The 22,655-nt window shown below is 52.5% G+C and overlaps 1 protein-coding gene across 2 annotated transcripts in view; it reads right to left on the bottom strand.

The window, feature by feature from the left end:
- Fbln2 (fibulin 2) overlaps window positions 1–22,062 on the bottom strand; it is a 59,567-nt gene extending 37,505 nt beyond the window's left edge. The window contains exons 1-2 of one of the 2 annotated variants that reach the window (XM_006236924.4): window positions 21,790–22,062; window positions 680–1,971 (exon numbers count right to left, since the gene is read on the bottom strand). In XM_006236924.4, the coding sequence (XP_006236986.1) occupies window positions 680–1,955 (1,276 nt within the window). In that variant the 5' untranslated portion in view covers window positions 1,956–1,971; window positions 21,790–22,062. The remainder of the gene's footprint in view (window positions 1–679; window positions 1,972–21,789) is intronic. The other variant, NM_001100490.1, reaches the window with a different exon arrangement.
- Between the last annotated feature and the right edge of the window lie 593 nt (window positions 22,063–22,655).

Here is a 22,655-nt window from a genome sequence, read left to right as displayed (position 1 = left end):
AGTGCAAAGGCCCCTGGGACAGAGGCTGCCTGGCCAAGAACCCAGTGGCCTGGGCTGACTGTGGGAGCATGAGGGTCCAGGAGAGGAAGTGAGGAAGCCACTGAGTGGATGAGAAGGACATGTGGTCGCCACAGGGACCTTAGCTTCCACTTTGTATAAGGTGCGAGCCACTGAAGTAGCATTGAGGAGAGAGGAGTGAGGTTTTAACCAGACTCCTGCTAGAAGGAGCAGCAGAGTTAGAACTACAGCAGAACAAGTCTCTGCTGCCACCCCACAGCTGGGCCTCTGGGCTTTCATGGGCAGTTGGTCATTGTGATCTGCAGAGCCCCGTGATTACTGCTAAGACACCCTTGGACTGCAATAGACAGGATTGGGCTATATTCTCATGAAGAAAACCTTCTGTGCCTTCAGCCAGAGCCCACCAGGGGCCCTGGACCTCCTAGAACAAGGACCTCTCTGTGCCTCTGTCTCAGACCTATGAGAGGGCAGCTGCTGAGACCTCCCCTGGCCCACGCCACTCTGTTTTAGGCCTGCAAGAGAGCAGCCGTGGGAACCTCTATCAACTCGTAACACTTTGTCTCCAGCCTGAGAGATGGCAGCTGTGAAGAGCCCATAGGATAGCCGGCGACAGTTCCTTCCAGGTTCAACGGCCCTGCAGGAACACGGGAAGGGGTCTTACCATCAGGATCACCTCTGGGGACAGAATGTACTGAGTTGGGGTCTGTGTCTTCTTCTGCTCGGGATCGAGGTAGCAACTGCGGACGCTGGGGTATTTCTTCAGGCGTCTCTGGAGAGGGTGAGACCTGGGCTCGGTCAGGTGGCAGTGTAGATAGAGTGGGCTGACTGCTGGACTTCAGTGCATCCTCTGAAGAGCTGTCAGTGGCCAGAGACGGACTGAGACCAGCCAGGCCTGACTTAGGCAGAGGTGCAGCACCCTCCTGTGTGACACTTCGAGAAGTGGCCTGGGCCTCAGGAATGAGGTTTTCCTCAGGCCCTGCCTTGGCTTCAGCCTCCTTCTCCTGGACAGGGAGACCAGGTCTGGCTGGGGATGTTGTGGGCAAGCTGTCCAGCCTTCCGGGACTACCTGCTACTGGCGGTTCGGTGGCTAGTATCTCCTCCACTTCTTCCTCCTCTTCCTCATCAATGTCCAATGTCACTCTCCTGGCTTTGGCCTGCACAGGTGCTGGAGGACCCAGGGCAGCAGCTGCCGTGGGTCTGGGGAGGGCAACTGGCCAGGGGGTTACTCGGATGGAGGATGGTGGCAGATTTCCACCTCCCAGAGCAGCTGGGGGGCCTTCTGCACCTGCCTGGACCTCGTTCACAATGGCCACAGTAGCTTCTGCCTCAGCCACCTCCTGGTCATAGCTGTAAGGGTCTTCATATTGCCTCTCAGAGTCACCTTCCTCAGCATCTGAGAAGTTACCATGGCAACCAGGAAGCTGGTAGCAAATGAGCTCACCACCAGCGTCGGGACAGTGGCAGGCCCGGCAGGATGAGAGGTGGACAGTGTGGCCAGCAGCGTACTTACGGCCACTGTGGACACAGCCCACCTGACCGCACTGCGGGCAGCTGTCAGCTACTACCACAGCCTCAATGCAGTTGGGTGGTAGCTCAGGGCACAGCATAAACTGGCAGCTGATCTTACCACCACCCGGTGGGCAGGAGCACTCGGTGCTGCCAAAGTCCACAAAGTAGGACTGGCCGGCGGGTACACGGCCATCCACAAAACCTCCCTGTACACAGTCGTAGTACTGGTAGCCCTCACAGGCACAGCCCTGCTGCACACAGGTAGCACAGCAGGCTCCTGGCTCCAACGCCTCCTCAATGCAGTTCTCCAGCGGTGGACACTCGGCCCCTGTGCAGTCCTGCCACGGGACGCCCATGCTTGGGCTCAGAGTCAGAGCTGTGACCAGAGCCAATGCCAGCCACACTCCTGCAGATTCCTGGAGCAGCATCGTGTCTCAAGAGGCCCTAGGAGAGAGAGGAAGCCTGTCACACACAAGGACACACACAGAGAGACAAGGTGCATGCCCCGACATTGCTGCACACAGCACACAGCCATCTCCACCTCTAGGCATGCCCTCGGAGTCCACACTCATGCATCCCTCAGCCCTGTTCTCTCTCTCTCACACACACCCAGACAGACACATACAGGGAAGACAGGGGAACAGGAGGGTGTGTCACTCAGGTGCTGAGGCAATGTGGCTTCACATCTGTGTGCTCGGGGTGACTTGAGCCTTCTCAGTCATCTAGCCTACAGTCTCACACACTGAGTACACATGAGGGCTTGCTCACTCCGTCTATCACTGTGGCCTCTCCCTGTGCACTCACCCAGATATACTAACGGGTCACCCTGCATGCACGCATGCATGCACACATGCACACATGCACACATGCACGCACGCTCCCAAGTCCATGTCTGCACTTGGTTGCCAGAACAGTTTTCCTCCTCCAGACACTTGACTGCTAGTCAGGGGGTGAAGTGGAGGGTGCTGGGTAGGAACAGACCCCCCTGTAGCAGGGTGGCACAGACGTCCAACTTTATGTATCCTGCACCCCCAGCCCTCAGACTCCAGAGCTCAAGATCATCTATCCCATGAGACCCTGGGACTTCAAGGTCAACCTGGGATGCTCCTGCCACCTCCTCTTAGCATCTTACTGTCTCTGTCCTGTCCATTGCCAAGGCGAGTCCTCACTGCTCTGCTGCTCCATGCAACACCTCCCACATCCCCTGCCTGGTGCCCCGCTTGTCCATCTCCCCGTCATGCCTCCCTGCCTCCCTGGGACACCAGAGTGGTCTAGGAGCCTTCCATAGATACGGCCTGTCTGGCTTCCAGAAGCCTCTCATTCCATGCTCTCCTCAAAGTCCTCAACCACTCAAATACCATCCTCCCTCCTGCAAAAGTTACAGGTCCCCACAGTCAGGGAGTGACTCAGCACCAGGGTAGGCCCTGGACAGCACAATCCCCCTGAAATCACAAACGGGGGCTCTCACACCATCAGTTCTTTCTGATGGTACCTGTTCAGTGTGTGTTTGTGTGTGTGTGTGTGTGTGTGTGTGTGTGTGTGTGCATATGTGCACATCTGGGGGGACACCCATGTGTGCACACGTGTATATGTGTAAGCATGACGGTTGCACATGTGTGTGATTACAAAGGACAACCTCAGATTTTATCCTCAGAAATGCTGTCAGTGTGGCCTGAGCCCTGAAGGCAGCAATGGAATAGTGCCAAGCTGGTCCCTACCAGCTGGAGGCACCAGGAATCTGTGCTAGGCACATCCAGAGACTGGGATTTGTCAGCTAGTAAGATGGGCCTCCTGGCTGACCTCCTCTGGGGCAAGTGGACCGTGCCACCAGACAGCAGGACTGGTAAGGTTGAGCAGCTCAAACCCCGGGGACTCTCAGAATTGAGAACAGCAGGCATGGAGCCAGGTCTCAGACAAACTACCTGATCTGCCACACGTAACCAGGACACCCCACTGAGAAGACCATGATAATTGGTCACATAGCATAAAAACCTGGAGTTCTCCATGCTATGAGGTATCTTCCTGAGTATTCCTTTCCACAAAAGATATTTAATCCGTGATTTACCCTTAGTAAGGTGTCTGCATTTACATCCTCCATCAAATAAAAGTTTGGATGAGCAAGGACCGTCTCCAACATCAAGGATCATGGCGGGGGTGGGGGTGTTCATTGTAAAGAGCCACACCTAAATCTCCTGGAGGCTTTCTCTCTCCTACCACTAAGAACCAAAGCAGATTTGGCCCCCATCCCAGGCTCAGCCAAGCCCTTCCTGCCTAGCAGGTAGACCCCCTGCCGGGAAGCTCAGACCACAGACACCCTCACCCCCACCCCTGGTCCCAACTCCCGGCAGTACCCCAGCAGCATCTGGGCACACAGGCGACTGAACCAGAACATCCAACTCAGCCTCTGTTCTTTCTCATCTGAGGAAAGACAGCCTGAGACCCCTACTAGGGACTGTGTTGTGCCTCCCTGAGCAGCTTGCTGGTGGCACTCAGGCACCCCACCAGCAAGGTAGACAGGAAGCCTGGTAAACTCCCAGAGCTGATGGTCCCCAGGGTAGGTGCTATGCACCCATCTGTGTCAGAGAGAAATTGGGAAGGGTCAGGTTGTGAAGCCTGCTATCTCAGGGGGCCAGGGAAGGTTTCTGAAGGTTTCAGGGGGTGGCATCTGACTGAGGCTTGCTGGAGGCAAAGTGCTACAGGTTCTGGACTGCAAGTCCACAGGCTAAAGGCAGGAGCAGCGGGAAGCAGATGAGGAACTTAGATGGGAGGGGGAGCCTTGGGGGTGCCTGGAAACAGGCAAGTTGGGAAAGAGTGGCAAAAGCAGGCCAGGATTCTGCTGCTGAGGGACATGTGGGGTGCCAGCAGCCCAGGGGCCTGACAACTGTGTGGATGCTCTGGTGAGTGCAGCACAGAGCAGGACAGAGCAGGAAGTGTGGAATGGTAGAGAGAACAACAAAGACTGAGGCGGGGATGGGAGGTGCAGGGTCAGGGTGGAGGGCTGCGACTGTGAAGATTGAGTCCAAGGAGTCTGTGAACAGACAGGATTTAGTCAGGCAGGGAAAGGAGCAAGGGTCCTGGAGCCAAGAAGACATATGGAGGTCCACAGATATACTGGGGGACCTGAGGGACTGGGCCAGGCAGGATTTGGGATGTCAGGAAGCACACATCCCATAAAAATAACACAGGAGGAAGGAGCCTGTGCCCATGCCACCTACAGAATCTGAAGGATCTTTGGTGTCCTGAGGGCTCATCCCAACTAAGTCCTGAACCCCCCCCCAAAAAAAAACAGAGGTCAGAGGAGGAAGGGAAAGGGAGAGCCAAGCAGCCTCCACAAAACTCCAGTGAACTCCGGGGCCTTCACACGCCTTCTCAGCTGGCTCTTACCTCATGGATGAATGCTCCAGAGTAAGGTCTCAACCATACATAGCTGGGGTGTCCCAGTTTCCCTGTGAGCCCCACCCTCCAGAGGTGAAGTGCACATAGGACTTATGCTGGAACAGCATCCTGTGAGGACAGCTCCATCCAGTGTACCCTGGCGCCTCCATGCTACATGGCACCATATGTAGCTGGCACACGCTCCACACCCAGGGAGCACCGGGCTGGTCTGTGGGATGATGGTACCACTGTGCGAGGTGAGTCACTGTCTGGCTGTCTACCCTGAGCTGTGCTGCTCTGCACCAGGAAAACTGGACTCGGCTGCAACCCCATCTTGGTTCTCCAACTTTCTGTCCTGTCAGAGGGAGGAACAGAGAGGCTGGGTGTGTCCACTCCTTACCTTTTCCCCTCCTTCTCTCAGGGATATTATAGCAGTGGTTCTTTCTCCATGGCCACAACTCCTGCTCCCCAACTCTCCCTCCTCCTTCATAGCTATTGTTGGTTCCTCTTGGCTGCCCCTTGTCCTCCAGACCCAAGTGGCCACAGCTCCATTTTTGTCCTGCCTGCAGCCTAAGAGCTACACCCCTTGATGTACCCCACAACATGGAAAGCAGGGACCCAGGGTACCTTCAAAATGAACCGCAAAGTGGGAAGGGAAGGAAAAAGAACAGAAACACAGTCACTGCGGCAGGCCAACATGTACAAAGCAAACGTGTTCCTGAGACAGAAAGACACATGTTCGGAGAGCTGGGGGTTGGGCCAGCCTTACATGATTCCCAAGCTCAAGGGCCTCAGTTTGATCCCCAGGTCCCATCTAAGAATCTGGGTGCAGCCACACATGCCTGTGACCCCAGCACTGGGGACCAAGATACAGAAGCATCCCTGGGGCTTTCTGGTCAGCCATCCCAGCTGAATCAGTGAGCTCCAGGTTCAGTAGGAAACTGTGACTCAAAAAGTAACGTGGAGAGAGAAAAAGGAAGACACTGTCACTGACCTCTGACCTCCATACACATGCACACTTACAAATGTGTAAATACATATACTATATACACACATTTTTTAAATTTTTAGACAACACATGCCTTGACTTCACCATGCACAGGGCCTTATGGGTAGGGCCCCACTCAGCAAAGTTCTCTCTTCAGTGATACCCAATAGAGACACTCTCCACACCCTTCTCACACAGGCCCCTGGGTGAGAAGGATGCTGAAGAGAAACAGGTCTCTGACATACCAGTCACTAGTGTTCCCAGACATTGATTAGACTTCTGCTGGTCTCTGTAACTGGGCACAACTCCTCCTCAAGTCCTCACTGTTCCCTGACCCTCTACAAACCACAGTCCTCCAGTGAAGTGATTGACAAGTGCCTATTAACCTATGCCCTTGAGCTTTGGAATCATGTACAAGCTGTTGTCTGAGCTGGCAAGGACATTGAAAAGTCAGAGGGTTCCCAAGAGGACACACTATTCCTACCATTGTAAAAGTGGGATCTGCCCCCAATGAGAGCAATGGCCGATCTATGGCAGTCCCCAGCAATCCCCTTATTCTCTGGGAAAGCATCTCTGCATCCGCAGGGGGTGCTTGAGACCTCAAACATCTCCATGTTTGTTGTGACTGCATGTTATGACTTAACAGAAGCACTTTCAGCAGCAAGCAACCTTCCTCCTTTATTGCAATCGTCACTCCTGTCCCTTCAACAAGCACCCCATCTGGTTGGCATATCGACTACCACTGTCAGCTCCTGTTTCAACACTTCTGTGCTTTGGGACTATGATTAAGTGACATGGGACCCCTTAAAGACAAGCTCCATAACAATGCCACAGCCTATTCAGTGACTATGGAGAGGGTAGTGAACACTGTGTGGATCCGCTGGACAGAATGGCTCAGGTCCCAGGCTGGAGGGCACTAGATGACATCACTTGCCCCAAGAATTCACACCATTTCTAACCTGTGACGTTCATTGCTGAGATTTTCTACTTTATATTTTGGACCAAGGCTGGCTGCAGATAATCAGACTATGGGAGTTGAAACTGTCACCAAGGGAGCATTTCTGCATGTGACTTGGGTTATACAGTAAGCTGAGTCCTTTGCTTCTCCAGTTCTGATAACTTCTGATTCTGACAAGACAAGGCCTGCTAGAACTAGGATATAAAAACCCAGAGCCTGCAGTCCTGCTGGCATTTCAAACAGCAATGCACACTAGTCTAGGGTAAGTACACCCCTTGCGATATTTAGGACATATTTGCTGTGTATCTGAAATCCTGTTTTAACTGGTAGCCTGCACTGGATGAAAACCTCAGCCTGGTGCTGTATGCCTGAAAACTTCCCAAGCATTAGGAGGGAATCTCCTTTAAATGACAGGCGGCTACAGAAAACCCTGGGGCTTGCAAACAGCTGGGCTGACAGCTGGGAAATAAACCTGCAAACCCCTTTCGTTGGCTAGTCAGAACAAGAGGAATCAGTTTGACTAGGCCAGGGGGCCACCCCCAAGGCTGCCAGACCCATCCCCACATCCATCCAGAGGACAACAAGCCAGCAGCAAGCCCATTTGTGCACAGTTCCACCCATGGGACCCTGTATTATGACACCAAACTGTCCACACTCTCTCTGCTGCTCTGGTTGAACTTAGCCTTGCTATCTCTCTGTGAGATCTGAGAGCTCCAATCTTGACTCCATAAAGACTTGGGCTTCTCCTTTGTTTGCAATACAATCTGCCATGTAGTCCCAGATAGCCTGAAACTCACTGTGTAGACCACGATAGCCTTAAACTTCAGGGTCATTCTTCCTCTGTTTTGCCTTCTGTACCCTCTCCTAAGTGGGCCACTATGTCTAGCCTCTAGTCACCCTCAATGTGTCAGCCTCTTCAAATTCAACCAAGAGCCTACAGTTCCTCAAGACCCTCAATGGTGAGAAATGTGTCCTGAGTTCCCATTGGTCTCGGGTCTGGAATATGGAGGCGTATGCACTGCGTGCCTCGGCAGGCCATAGCTCCTGGGTAACCAGGGTCCCAGCTTCAGTGCAGCACCATGCTATCAACGGATCCTGAAGGGTACAGGCGCCAGAGCTCAGCCCTCACCCTACCAAAGACCAGGAAGAGCTATGCTAAGGTGAGGAGACAGCTTCCAGTCAAGAGCAAGCAGCTGGAGAAGCTACAGGTGTGAGTCATCGGTGACCAACACTTGAACACTTGATAACTGAGGAGACAACAGGTGAAGAGAACTGGAGCCATGCATAACTGTGTCTAGTGCACACACAGGCACATAAAGAGACAAAAGCAAACACATGCCCTGCACAGACCCACACATACAAAGACATACAGAACACATACATACACACAGACAAACACACAGTCAGACACACATACAAAGAGAGAGAGAGAGAAATATGCACAGACATACAAGTGCACCCACAGAAAGACAAAGACACACACACACACACACACACACACACACCCCAGAGAGGGAGGGGAAGGGACTTGGTTCCAAAATTGTCCATAACTTACTTTAAATGCACAGATTATCCTGGGGTCACCTAAGGCCCAGAAGGATAAGACCATGTCTTTGAGAACTAATCCCAAATGCCCACACTCACCACTGCATGTGCTCACTGACAGAGAGGCCAGCAAAGACAAACCGTTTATCCTGTCAGTGGAATAACAGCCTCGGCAAGGATACTCTGGCACAGGCCCCCATGTAGATGCCCCTTGAGGACATGATGTCCAGTGACAAGCTGGTCAAAATGGACACTCACTAAAAAGTCAGCTTACAAAACTACATAGAGCAAATGGACTCAGACAGAATACAGAATGGCGGGTGCCAGGACACACAGAGGGAGCTCGTATTGAATGGCCAGAGTTTCTGTTCAGGATTAAAGGGTCTAGAGACAGAAATGGTGACATAACAGTGTGGCTGCTCTTAGTGACACTGAGCCACACACTCAAAAATGATTAAAAAAAAAGCCAAAAGAGAGTGGCTAATTCACAGACAGGGGACAGGGAAGACCTGACAGGAAGCAGCCACTGCTCCCGAAGCCTGACTTTAGTAGTAAGCTTCCTGGCAGCCGGTGCCAAAAGGGAAATTAGAGGGTGACCCGGCACTCCTCGTCTGATAAGAGGAAGTCATTAGTTCACTGAGAAAATAAGCTTGTTCTTGGCACAAGCCATTAGTCCGGAGCTTCGAGGTTCATACTCAGTGCCAGATATCAGGCTGCGAGGGCCTGGGTGTGGTTATTTCATTTAACTATATTCGCTGATGAGAGCCACAATCGGAAAGGGAAGTTAAGGGATATGAGCTCAGACCTGAGTGGCAATAGGAGCCCAAGTCCTTCAGTCCAGCAAGCACCTCTCCACCTCATTCTCATCAGCCCTGTCCAGATGCCGAGATGGGACAGTGGGCAAGAACAACATAAGTCCTCCTGCTAGGGCATAACTGTCATCCTAGCACTTTGGAAACTGTGACACAGGATCATGAGTTCAAGGTTAGCCTGGGCTACATAGCTGGACTACTACTACCAACAATAACAACCAGAAAGCAAACAAACAAATATAGAAAGAATGTGCACGAGATAGATAGAGAGAGGGGGGGGGGCTCGGACTTGTATGGGACCAATTGCCTAAAGTAGACGAAAAAAGCAGGAAAGAAATCAGTAAGACAATTGGGGCATTGTGACAGAGAACTAGACACCCTTGGTAAAAGAGGACAAAGGAGCTGAGGAGGTAACATTTCAACTGAAACCCAGCCCTTCCCCCAAAAAAGTGCATCCATCCAAAGGTCTGGGGCATGGCAATGGGCAGAAGAAATAAATGCATGTGCAAAGGCCCTGGGTCATGAATCAGTCTGAATCACTGTGGGTAACTGCAAGAGAGATGACAGGAGATGAGAAGTGGACAACGAGAAAGTAGGTGGTCAGGGGGCAAGGGAGAAGCGGTACGAATGACCTTAGTCACACACGTCTGGTATACAAGGAGCTGGGCAGAGCACAGGGCACACACTCTTTTTACATAAGGTCACTGGGTAACAACATGCTTGGAATTCAAAGAGAAGCTGCACACATCCCCTTCCAAGATCTGAGGACAACCCCAATCCTAGAAAGCAGGAAATCTAGAAAAACCCAGTCTGTCAAGTGGGTATGTCCAGCCTCCAGCCTACAGGCCATATGATTCCCGCAGATCTGTGAATGTAGCCCACACAACTGTAGGTGACAATGGTAAAAGGCTGGACACCCTTTTTATAGGATGCCATGCCTCCCTGTGGCCGAGTCTCCTGGAGGAAGGACCCACAGAGCCACTGTGTCTTCCAGGGATAGCCTCTTGATTCATGATGGCGGTACCACCGAGGGTCTGCTCTCCTGCTCTACCCGAACAACACCGAAGCACATTCTGCACATGTGCTTTTCCCCCTAAGATGCTTTACACAAGAAATAACCAAGTCATTCAGAAAAAGGCAACAAAAGAGGGCAGGGTGCTGGGGAATGGACAGTTGGGAAGGCACAGGAGACACACAGTCCAACTGTCCTCAAGTCTGCCTTCTCTCTAAAGCTCTACTTCCTTCTTTTCCTGTGACCCAAAGTCACACAACACAGTATGGTGTGATTGGTCACAGACCAAGCCTGACTGTGCTTGGAAGGAGTCAGCAGGGACTCGGGGAAGAGTCTGGGGTCCTCTGGAGCACAGAACTTGAGCAAAGGGGTAGGCCAGGAAGTATTGTGGAAGCTGAAGACGGTGAGTGAAATGTTATGAGACACCCAACCCACAATACCCTGGGAAGAGAAGGAGGGACATGCTGGGTCCAAATGCAAGTCGTGGATTAAGTGATGCCCCAGAGTCAGGCATGGTGGCATATACATATGGTCCGAGCTATTTGAGAGGCTGAGGCAGAAGAAATGCTGGAGCTCAGGTGTTTGGGGCCAGCCTGGGCTACAAAATAATAAGTTAAGTCTTTTTTTTTAAAGGCAAAAACTGGATAAGCTTGCTTGGCTCCACGTGAGATTTAGGGTGCCAGGCAGCTCCTCACCCACTCTCCAGCCCCTGGGCTTTCCTTCAAAGGGGTGAGCTCATGAGAATGATGGAAAAACAAACTCTCATTGGAACAGCCAGGCTTCACCCTCCCTTTCCACTCCTCCCTAAGAAAGAAAAGAGTAAAAGTCTGCCAAGTGTCGGGTGAGGGCTGACCCTTGGATTCATAGGCATGAACTGCTAATCTCATAACCAGGACAAGAGGTGAAAAATTATACAGCTTAATGCCCAGCACCCTTCATTAACCTTCCAGAAAAGAAAATGTTGCTTTTGGCTTGGGGGTGCTCCAGCCATGCCTTCCCCTGTTACTAAACCCTACAAAGCGGAAGCAGTCCCAGGGTGGAGCAGTGAGAAGAGCTTGCCCGGGCCAAGACTGATCTCAGCATTCCTACCTGGGGCTCCATCCAGCCTACAACTGTGCACCCTTGACCTCCCTGTAGCTAGCTCCAAGTCCCGCCTGCCTGGGCTGCCTCCACTGATCCCACTCAGTGCGCTCTGTCAACACTGAAGCTCTGTGGGGCACAAAGGATGGATGTGACTATCAGCACACCCCTTTGTAAGAACAGCCCCCTAGATTACCCTCTGGGGCCCACTGCATTCAACTCAGCACTTCCCACGCAACAGTGCTCAGTGGTGGACACCAAGTCAATCAGAGCCTACAGGACCCAGCTCAGGGGAGACAGGGAGAACAACCAGTGTCCATCTTCCTGTATGAGGAATCAAGAATCCCTGAAGTCATCCTGTCCTCAGAAGGAAACTGAAGACACTGCAGCCAGTTCAGCTGGAAGGAAGAAAGGAAGAGAGGGAGGGAGGGAGAGAGGGAGGGAAGAAGGAAGAGAGGGAGGGAAGGAGGGAGGAATAGAGGGAGGGAAGGAGAGAGGGGGAAAGAGAGGGAGGGAAGGAGGGAGGAATAGAGGGAGGGAAGGAGAGAGGGGGAAAGAGAGGGAGGGAAGGAGGGAGGGAGGGAGGGAGGAAGGAGAGAGAAACAGAACAAGGCACACCCACAGCTGCACCCAAAGCTAATTGAAAAGCCAAACCTTGCAATGAGCTAACCCAAGCTAACTCCAACCGGTCTATCACTGGCTCACTTGTAAGTCTTAATAGACATACAGGCATATTCTGGGGAGACAGGGACTTGTCCTGGCCTCCCAGCTGACGTGAAAACTCCAAGAACCACCCTCCAAGCTTTTTCCTTATTGCGAGCCACCCATCTTACCCAAGCTGCCTCCCTCTGGAGCCCTCCAAAGAACTGATTCCTATCAAACCAGAAGACTCTTCCTGGTTCCCAAACCCTCCTCTTATCATTTCTCCAATCTGAGATGCGTTTCCTCTGAAGTTGTAGCCCCTAGTCCCATTCCATGCTTAAAGCCAAACTCAAATGGGTAGGAAGTGGCTAAAGGGGTAGTTAGTAGATAGTAGTGGATGGATAGATGGATGGATGGACTTATGGATTCGTGGATGGATGCATGCATAGACAGATGCATGGATAGATGCATGGTTGGATGGATGGATGATAGATAGATAGATAGATAGATAGATAGATAGATAGATAGATAGATAGATAGATAGATAGGGAAGTGGGTGAGAGGATGTGGAGGTGGGTAGATGGATGAATGCATAGGTGGATGAAAAAGCTATATACAGGTAGTCGGTAGGTGAATTAGATGTGGGAGTATATGGATATATGGGAGGGTTATTGGGTCGTGGGTAAATGGATAAGAGGATGAGAGGACATGTTGATAGTGAGTGGATGAGTCAACAGATGGTTTGGTGGGGAGTTGAGTGTGTGTGGATAGGTGAGTGGCTAGTTAGCTGAGAGGATCAGAAGAAGGATATATGGGTGGAAAATGTGAGTTAATAGATGGATCCCCAAAAAGGTGGATAAGAAAATGGATACTAGTGAGCATGGGGATCTGAGTAGGTGGGCTGCTGATGAGTGGAGGACACATGGATGGGAAGGTAGACTCGTGGGTGGCTCAGGAAGTTTGTCGGTGGCAGTTGGGTGGATGAGGAGATGGAGAATGAAGATGGGTGGTGACCAGGTACATCAGCAATGCATGAGTGGAGTCATAGGCCAGTGGACATGTGCATGGGGGTAAAGAGCCAGGCTTGCTCATGGATGTTACAGACCAAGGGAAATCCTGAGTCAGCGTTCTTTATTTCCCCAACACAGCCTAAGGCTCCACCACTGGCCAGCACCTCAGACAGCTCCCTGCCCCAGGGACCAGCACCAGAGCTCAGGCCCTCGAGTCAAACTGGCCTTGTTGAGGTCCCAGCACAGTGAGTTCCCCTGCTGTGTGTCCACAGGTGAGAAGCTAGGGCTCTCTGAGCTTAGCCCCTAGCCCAGTCCGGTGCAGGAGAACACCACCATTCTCACGGGAGACCAAGAATGAAATGGAAAGCCTTTTGACAGAGGCCAGCGTGAGACAGCACAGACAGGGCCCCTCAAAATTTCCATCCTATTAAAAGATTGTTTTAAAAATTGCTCCAGGCCTTGAAAATGGAATGTACCTCCCCCTCCTCCCACTATAAAACCAGGAAAATCCTGAAATCTAAAGCAGACACAGACAGTACAACAGAAGACCTCACTGCCCACTCCCCCTAAGGCATCAGACGCCAGAAGCCACACAAGGCTGGAAGTCAGCGTGGCTCTCCATACTGCCAGGCAAGAGCTAAAAGAAAATTCAACACAAACATCCCTAGATGCTGAAATAAGAACAAAACGATCCAACACTGTGGAATCCAAGCCTCTAAGAAGGGCCAGCCCTAGAGAATGAGATGGTTTTGCAAGGATGGGGTTGGAGCCAGCATGGCCACCCATGACACAGCCCCATAGCATCTCGAAGCCCACAGGGGGCTACAGAGAAAACCTACCCCACTCACAAACTGCAGGTCCAGCAAGAGCCCACTGTGTAGCAAGCTACTCACATATTTGTGGGGGAGGGAGAGTCCCTCAGAGCCTGGGTCGGGCTCTCACCTGCCCTGACTCAGTTTTTGTCTTTCCTTCGTTCTCAATGCCTTTTTGGGGACAATGAAGATTAATTCTAGGATCATGGGTGCATATGTGGCCACACATGTGATGGGCTCCCATTCACCTGCTCACTTCCCACCTTTTCTCCAGCCCTGGCTGGTGAGCACAGACACTCCCCTCTCCCCAAACCATACAGCCTCCCGGGTCCTTCTGTGACTCACTGGCTCTCTGCACCCATCTTCCTCAGCTGCCAACACAGCTGGACGGAGATGCCAGCCAAAGGAGAGGGCAGCTGTTTTCTCTACAACTCCCAAGGCCTTTGCCAAGTAATAATTATTGACACAGACCTGGAATTTGGGTATTTCGCAAGATTGCCAGAGAAGCAGGTGGTGTGCAAAGCCCAGCAAGATCTGGACCCAGCCCTGGTACAACCATCAGGCTGAGGGTCTGAGAAGCCCTACCCTACCTCCCACCCTGCCAAGAGGCCACCACTGCTGAGGCAGAGAAAAGGGATCAGGACCAAACCGGGTGTTCCTGAAGATGGGACTCAAAATCAAACCCATGGGTTCAAGGCAACTGAGAGCAGGTGGCCCAGGGCTCCAGAAATGCTCCTCCCTGAAACTTCCCTGTGGCCCTGTGATGATTAGGAGGTAGTGTGGAGGCTGAAGAACCCAGTGACTCCCTCCACAGGCAACTACAATCACATGCATGCATACAGGGACACACATAAATAAAATGAAAATAAAAGGAGGGAGTGTTTTCTGTGGGTGCATGTGTCTATGTGTGTGTGTTCCTGTGTTTTCTTGTGTTCATATGCATGTATGCACTCATATGCATGTATGCACTCATATGCATGTATGCACTCATATGCATGTATGCACTCATATGCATGTATGCACGTCGGGGACCGGAGTGCATTAGCAGGTTGTGGTGAGACCACCCGCCTCGATGCCCTGATCCTTGGGTCTCAGGAGGACTTCTCCTTTGGCTACCTACCTTTCCACGTGCTCCACACTGTGTTCTCTCTCTCTCTCTCCCCCTCGCCCCCTCTCTCGTTCTCCCTCTCCCTCTCCTTCCACTCCTCCCCCTCCCCCTCACTCTCCTCCCTTTCCTTCCCCCCCCCCCCGCTTCCATTCCCTCCCCCCACCTCCCCGGTCCATCTCACTGACCTTAGGGTCAGTTCTCACAATATGGGTCAGACCCAAGGGAAATAGCAGGGAGGGTGCTCAGGGGTCCCAAGGGTTTCCGTACTGCAATATCTTTCTGATGTGCTTTTAGGCTGAGACGGCCCTAAAGCCAGAAATTTTTAGATTTCCTGAATGCTTCCTTGGATAAAAGTTAGCGCTGGGCATTCAGGCTGAGGGTCACAGGTAAGGGACAATGGAGTCTGGGGGTACCAAGGACCATGAGGCCAAAGATCAACTTGACAATGACACCTCAGCCACCAGAGGAGTGAACAGAACAAGAGAGAAGCCACCGTTCAGTGCTGCCCATCTGCCTAGAGTGTTTGGAGATGGGGCATGCAGATTATGGCCTTCCTTCTACCTCTATGAATCTCTGGGAGGAGGCTGTCACTCAACCCATTCTCCAGGTGGAGACTCTGAGGCTGGGAGAGATACCATGGGACTAAGGCCAAAGGCAAGTAGCCAGCCCTTTCCACACCTCCCACACACTGCCTGTCCCCCCTCACACCAGAGCCTCTTTCTACATGCAAGCAGTCCTTGAGCCCAAAGGTCAGCAGAGCCGAGAATGTTATTCTCACCTCAGAGATGAACCAGCTTAGGCCCAATGGGATGAGAGACCTTGGGAGAGCAGGTGTGCCTCAGGCAATGTCCTTCTGTGGATGCAGCAAATGGTGCTCAGCGCACCAGGCCCCATCTCCTGAGGCTCCCACCAGCCCCTTGGCCTCTGCCCAGTACCAGTGGGTGGCACCATTTCCTTACCAGCTGGAAGACGTGGGTGGGGACCCTGGCCAGGGACAATACAGTCAGGTTCCCACCCCGAGGAAGGAAGCAACCTTCCCTTAGACCTGCACTTTCTCTGCAACAATCAGTCCACATGCAGAGGCATTTCTGTACCATTTCCAGGTTACAGTAACTTCTAAGACAATGGCTGTAAGTGACGCACAGCCTGACCCTCCAGGCACCCTGGGAATAGGCAAGCCAAACGGAGGCCTGTAGTACCCACCACTGAGGACATGGAGAACAGAGCTGGCTACGGCCCATTCTTCCTCTCTAGTGTGACTGCCAACAGTTATGTCCTCTCAGAACCTTGGTCTACCTACCCTGTCACCTCAGAGTCTGGCCTCCATGTTCAAAGTATTCTCAAATGCCAGTCACTGTCCCTTTGCCCAACATCGGGGGTTCTCTATACCCAGGGCTCTATCTACCTCCCCTCTCATGATCAAAGATCTACTCGCCAAGAGAAGCCAGACTCTCTTGGGGCCGCAGTCTCACATTTTTTCTTCCCATTGGAATGGTAGTTGCACCCTGTCCAGGAAGCTCCCCCAGCTCCCTGAGGCTTGTCTGGATGTGGCTGCCTCATGGGTCAGCCTCTGAGACCTCTGAACTCCCTGTACTCTCCTCCACATTGGCTGTGTACCTAGGTAGAGTGTGCTGCAGCCCCCAGCCCTCAAGACGACCATAAGAGATGTCTTCCTCCATTAGAGCAGTGCACTTGCTTTGGCAAGAAAACTTGGTGAGCTAACACATAGCCCCAACTCCAGCAAGCACAAAATGCCCACTAGACTCTCAACCATCTCGAAGTATGACCAATCAGTTGTCACTGCTCCCATTGAGGCCTTCTCCAGTTACCCCACCAGTATGCAAAGCCACCCTGCCACCAACTGTAGTAGGGGTAGGAGATAACCTAGATGTCACCTCCAGCCTGCTCTCCCTGTCACTGCCATGGGGATCTTGCATTTCAAACAGACCTCTCCCTGACCCATCAGAGCTCCCTATCGGTGTGGCATCTCCAGTGGCCAGCCCCACCCACCTCCATAACGCTCGGTCATGGGGTGGGCAGAGGTCTCATCCTGTAGCTGGTTCTGGTCCCTTGTTTTGACAGGCCTTCTGTCTCCTGGGAAGCAGTCTCCCCACACAGGGCGGGGTCCCTAATGTTGAGCCCACTGTCAGTCCCCATCTTGGGCATCCTCCCCACCCATCTGCTCACAGGGATGTATGTACTAATCTGCCTCCCACCTGTGTCTCCCTCCAGATCAAGCTCAGTGTGGAAGAAGGGGCCTGGGTCACTGGGTTATCCTCAGCGCTCGGAAGCATCCCACACATAGTGGGTGCTCAGGAAGCACCTGCTGTATGAAGGCAGCATGTCTTCTCTGACAAAACTGGAAAAGGGCTGCAGTGCCCAGTTTACAGTCAGGAAAACTCAGAAGCTGAGTGAGGCAATGAACCTGAAGAAGCAGAATATTTGGGCAGCAGAGCTGTGAACCTCATCGGAGGCCAAGCAGGAATATATTTCTGCACCAGCTCCTCCCCGATGTAAGAGTGGGGTCTGAGCTGCCCCCTGAGCTGGGCTATATGCCTAGGACCAAGTGAGGACTGGGCTTCCAACCAAATGCCAAATGCCCATTCCAGACAGTCCTCAGGGATTAAACAGGAGTGCACACCCCAGGAAAGGAGGCAAGAGGAAAGGGCGAGGGAAAGAGGGGGGAGAATTTCCTTTTGCTCACTGGCTAGACTTTGCAAAACGTGACTTTGGCACCATACAATGTAATCACCGTGGAAACTCTCACAGGCTGTGCCAGGGAGGAGTCCGTCTGTTCATCGAGGTCACGAACACAGAGATGTGAATAGCAACTCTCACTGGTCTCCCAACACCTCACAGGTCACCTGCTCACTGATGGCTCTCCGCTTTGTATAATGTATGGAGGTTTGTTTTCTGTGTCACCAGGGGGTGGCTCTCAGGGCCTTATGCACTCTACACAAAGGCTTCGCTAATGGTAATACCAGCCTCTCCTGCATGTTCTGAGCCTACAACACCGATGAGGTCCAAAACCCCAAATATAAGAAGATATACAGTGCGAAGTCTCACCTCCCTAGCACTGCCCCCTCCCGGGTGGGCACAGGCTATACCTCTCCCCTGGGGTAGTGGCTGCTGCCATGTGAATGTGTATTCTGATCTGACAAGAGGCAGCATGGCTACACAAGTGTCAGCTCCTTGTTTTCTTCTTCTAGAAGACCTTCTAGATCTTTCCATAAAGCCTACTCTCTAATTTTTACAGTTACGTAATATGCTGCAAAAGAATATGCTGGCCTCTCTTTGACCAGCTCATGTCACAGGAAGCTTAGTGACCCCTGTCAGGTCTGACTTCCCATTTGCATGCATTTTCTGAAGATGAGGCCTGCCCTGACCCCAGGCCTGGCTCTAAAGCGGGCTCAGTGACCACATGGTACCATTCTGCAGAGGCATGAAGCCTCTGGACCTGTACACGTTCAGAGCATATTTACATGGTCCTGCATATTGGGGCTTCCTGGCACAAAACTTCCAGGAACTTCTAGAGCACGCTGGCACACTCCTTCAACTGGAACACTAAGAAGGTAGAGGAAGGGAGGTCTCTGGGAGTCCGAGGTCAACCTGGACTACATAGTGAGTTGAGGCCAGTCAGAGCTACATAGCAAGATCCTGCCTCAAGAACCAAAATAAAGCAAACAGAAAAACTTCCAGGAAATTTCAAACTCCCAGCTGTACACCCCATACCTTTCTGTTCCTCCCGTCCCCTTCCCACAAAAGCTTCACCTCCTCCCTTTTTCTCCCACACAAGCACTAAGGAGACTCTCATCCTGGGCACTAGCTGCCACTATTGTTCATATCTCAGTTTAGAAATCTCTCCTCAAAGAGCCCCTTAACCCCATACCTAAGCCTAGGCTACAGGATAAGGTCTAGACCAGCCCTGTTCATAGCAAGACTCTGTTTCAAAACAAAACAACCTCTCTCTCTCTCTCTCTCTCTCTCTCTCTCTCTCTCTCTCTCTCTCTCTCTCTCTCCCTCCCTCCCTCCCCCCCTCTCTCTCTCCCTCCCTCCCTCCCCCCCCTCTCTCAGTTCACCTGGGCATATGCCTGGTTGTCTTTCCCTCTCATGTTTCCATCTGAGTCCCACCCTACTCCACCCTACCTCTTCCAGTTAGAAAATCAGCTGCATAGCAACATGGACAGCATCTGCTTCACCCACCCCCAGCTCCCATGAGTTCTGCATCTGTACCTGGCCAGGACAAAATGCTAGACAGTCATCCCCATCTCTGCCTCCTCACTGCAAGGTCGTGAGCACTGGTAAATGCTAGAAATCTCTACAAAAGAAAAGACTGAGGTCCAAGGAATGGGGTTGGGGCAGAGCAGGGCCCCGCCTCTAGACTACCTCCCTACCAGGAAATATCCAAGGAGCAGCCAGTGAATGGCTGGCCCTCTCCTCCTGTCCCCTGAGCCATGGACAGGCAGCCACATGTCACAGGGGTGCTTAGCATACCTACAATCAGCCACATGCGGAAGATGAGCATGGGAGACCACAGAAATTTCAGCTTAGAATAACACAGTGACCACCATGCCCTAAGCCACCCATCTAGCAGTTGCCTGCAGGAACATGAGCTTAGCTCGTGTGGTATCCTGAGTTCCTCTCTGTGTGGTGTCCTGTTTGCCAAAGCCAGCTAGGGAAATAAGAAAAAATCATTCACAGCCTAGCTTGTAAGGCACAAGGCCAGCAGATGTCCAAGAGGTCACACCTGAGTGGTGCCATGGGTTTACTTTGTGATCTCCACTTGACCACAGGAGTCATAGAAAGGGAGCTGTCATTCTCATCAGACATCAAAGGGCCATGTGGACCAAGCTATGTGTAATCTTATTCCTGAACCCTGGGCTCTGCTCCGTCATGATCTCAAGGAGCAATCTCCATGCCTTAGTCATGGTAGGAGCATTTATTGAGAACCTACTATGTGTCCGCTATGGACAAGACTCAGGAAACGTCACTGACATCCAGGTCTCCATTTCTCAGGATTCAGTGCTGGAAGGGCAGAGAGCATTGTTCTGGGGTGTGAACATGGTCCTTTGCTTGCTGAATTCTTTCTGAGACTCCCTTCTCCATGTCAGTCAGGATATAGCTTCACAGAGTGGCTCTCAGAATAACAAGATGAAAAATGCCATGTGAGGCCTGTCTCAGGTCCAGCAGGCGCTCTCACCTTCCTCCTACGGGGACACCAGGCTATCACCCCCACAGACCAGCACAAAATGTCTGCCCTATCACTAGGACCCTGGTAAGCCTGAGTCTTCGACACTCCCACCTTTGTAGTGACCAAAGTCCTCAACGGTAGGAGGCTTACTTAAGGCATGGCAGAAGTTAGCCTGGGCTCACCCTTGAGAGAGCAATGGATTTAAAGGGTCACAACCAGAACAGATTTCCAAAGGCCAGACAGGAGCCCAGAAGGAAGGCCTGGTAGAGACTTTAACCAAAGGTGCCCCTGGCCCACCCCTAAGGGAGGCAGGCCAGCAGCGCTGGTTGAAGCACACCACAAAGGCATATGAATCCTGAGCTGCCGGAGCTTGAGTTTTTCAAGAAAAGACGGAAATCCGGACTTTTCTGTGAAAGCTGCCAGTTAGTAAATGCTGGCAGCTAATTAAATTTTTAAAAACAATAATAGCATACTGAGAGCCAAGCAAAACACGCAGAGCTAGTCACAGCCAGGGCTGGCGGGACTGTGCCTCCAGTCAGATGCTTTCTACATACTAGATGGAGGGGTGGGCGGGAAGACAAGGGGGTACCACCCTTGGCAACATCTCTCATTCTGCCTTTCCTCGTGGGGGCCCTGCACGCACACACACACACACACACACACACACACACACACACACACACACACACACACATGCTTGGCACCTCCAGAAGGTGAGGTGCAGAGCCCCAGTCATTCCATCACAAATATGCATCAGCTCCATTCAGTGCCAAGCCCAGGAAGCTCACCCGGCCTCCCCTGGGGAGGTCTGGGTTCAGCACCCTCTGAGCAACAAGCCCCTCCAGCACAAATTCCTTTTTGTCTTTCTGACCTGTCATGCAACACCTGCTGGTTCAAACCAACGTCTGACTGGCCCAAGTGCCCATCACCGCAAAGCAGATGGGCAAGATCTCAGGACAGCTGAGGAAGAAGGGATGGCCCCTTGCCTAGGAGGCTGGGGTGAGGGAAGGGAGAAACAAGAGGTGGTGAGGAGCCAAGCCCACCCCTGAAGACTGAGCCCCTCCTGGGCCCCCCAGGCCACTGCGAGAGTGAGCCAAGACTAACATCAGCAGCCACTTTTTTCTCCCTAGGCTGAGGCACCCACTCCTCAGCAGGAGAACCACAGATGCTAGGGACCGTGACACTGTCTGTGCACCTGAATGTGGGGCCCTCTGTGTCTTCAGGTATTGTCCAACACAGGCCTCCTGTGTGGGAGATGCGTGTGAAATAGTGGATGAAGATAAGCGAGGCGTTGAACCAGCCGGCGTTGGTCCAAACTTTCTATGGATGTTGAACGCACGCGTGCTTAACACGGACACATTTGCATGCCTGAAGGATGCCTAATACAGGCAAGTATGTGTAAAAGCACGCACGTGCGGAGGGACATGGGAGAGGTGAGCGTGCATGAGAGATTCTGGACTGGGAGTTGGGGTGGCCTGTGCCTCTGCAGAGCTTGCAGTAACTTCTGCTAGCATGAGTGCATGTGTGGCAGTTTGCGACTGCGGGTGGGGTGGTGCCAGATTGAGAGGCCCAGTCTTCCCTGCTTGAGGGGCGGGGGCGGGGGTGACCCTGGGAGACCCTGAAGGACAAGACTGGGATATGGAAGGCCAGAGAGATGTAGCCAGCGATCAAGAGAAAATGACCGACTTAGAGGGAGCGCGGCGTGGAAACCCAGAGGCTCCATACTCACTCTGTACTCCGTGCTCTGTGTTGAGCTGCGCCGCGGTCAGTCTGTCCTTGCACCCGCCGTCGGTGAATCCAGAGCCCTGGTGGCGCGCGGCGCCGGGTGGAGAAGAGCGGGACAAGCCAGGCCTTGAGACCCCGCCCCACGGGTCCCGCCTTGGGGCGGGGCCTTGGATTGCTAAGACTTCACCCAACCCAAGGCTCAACCCGCCCTGGAGCCTGAGCTCTCCTGTCCTGGTCTCTGAGCCCCCTTTCCACTCCCCCTCTCTAGGCTCTGGCTATACTGAGACTCAGATGTGCCGCCTTTTAGCTTCTCCTCCTAGACCCAGTATCCTGTGATGGCCAGAGGTGCCCAGGCTCAAAGCTGCACAGGGACAGATATACAGAAACTAGGCATAGGCACACTTCCATCTCAGTTCTCCGCAATCTAGATCACCCTGTCTTTTTTTTTTTTTTTCAGCTTAGTTCTGTTGCCTGTACCATGGTGTAGCTTAGCCAATACCCTTGACCTCTGTGGGGAGGGAACTGTGGAGAACCCTGTCATTCACAGCACTGTACCCAAGAGGCAGGAAAAACTCTGTAAGATATAAACTCGAAACATATCATTACTGGGCCCTTGGCTCCCTGCCTGCCAAACGAGGCAGGTATCCTAGTGTCTGGTCACCACTGTCTACTCTCAGCAGGCCCAGGGCCTGTGCATGGTAGAAAGCTGACAATGAGCCTCACTGTCTGACATCCAAGAGTACAAACTACCTCCCATACCTGCCAGAGATGGATGCCCCTACAGCCACTTCCCGTCATCCTAGGAGCAGCTGTGGCCCAAGAGTAAGACCCTGCGGCTCAGAGAACAGGTATGGGGCAGCCAAGAGTAAA

The sequence above is a fragment of the Rattus norvegicus genome, chromosome 4 (genome assembly GCF_036323735.1).
Source record: "Rattus norvegicus strain BN/NHsdMcwi chromosome 4, GRCr8, whole genome shotgun sequence".
In the NCBI taxonomy this organism is placed as follows: domain Eukaryota; kingdom Metazoa; phylum Chordata; class Mammalia; order Rodentia; family Muridae; genus Rattus; species Rattus norvegicus.
Note: the sequence above shows the minus strand (reverse complement) of the source record. Positions and strands in the feature narration are given on the sequence as shown.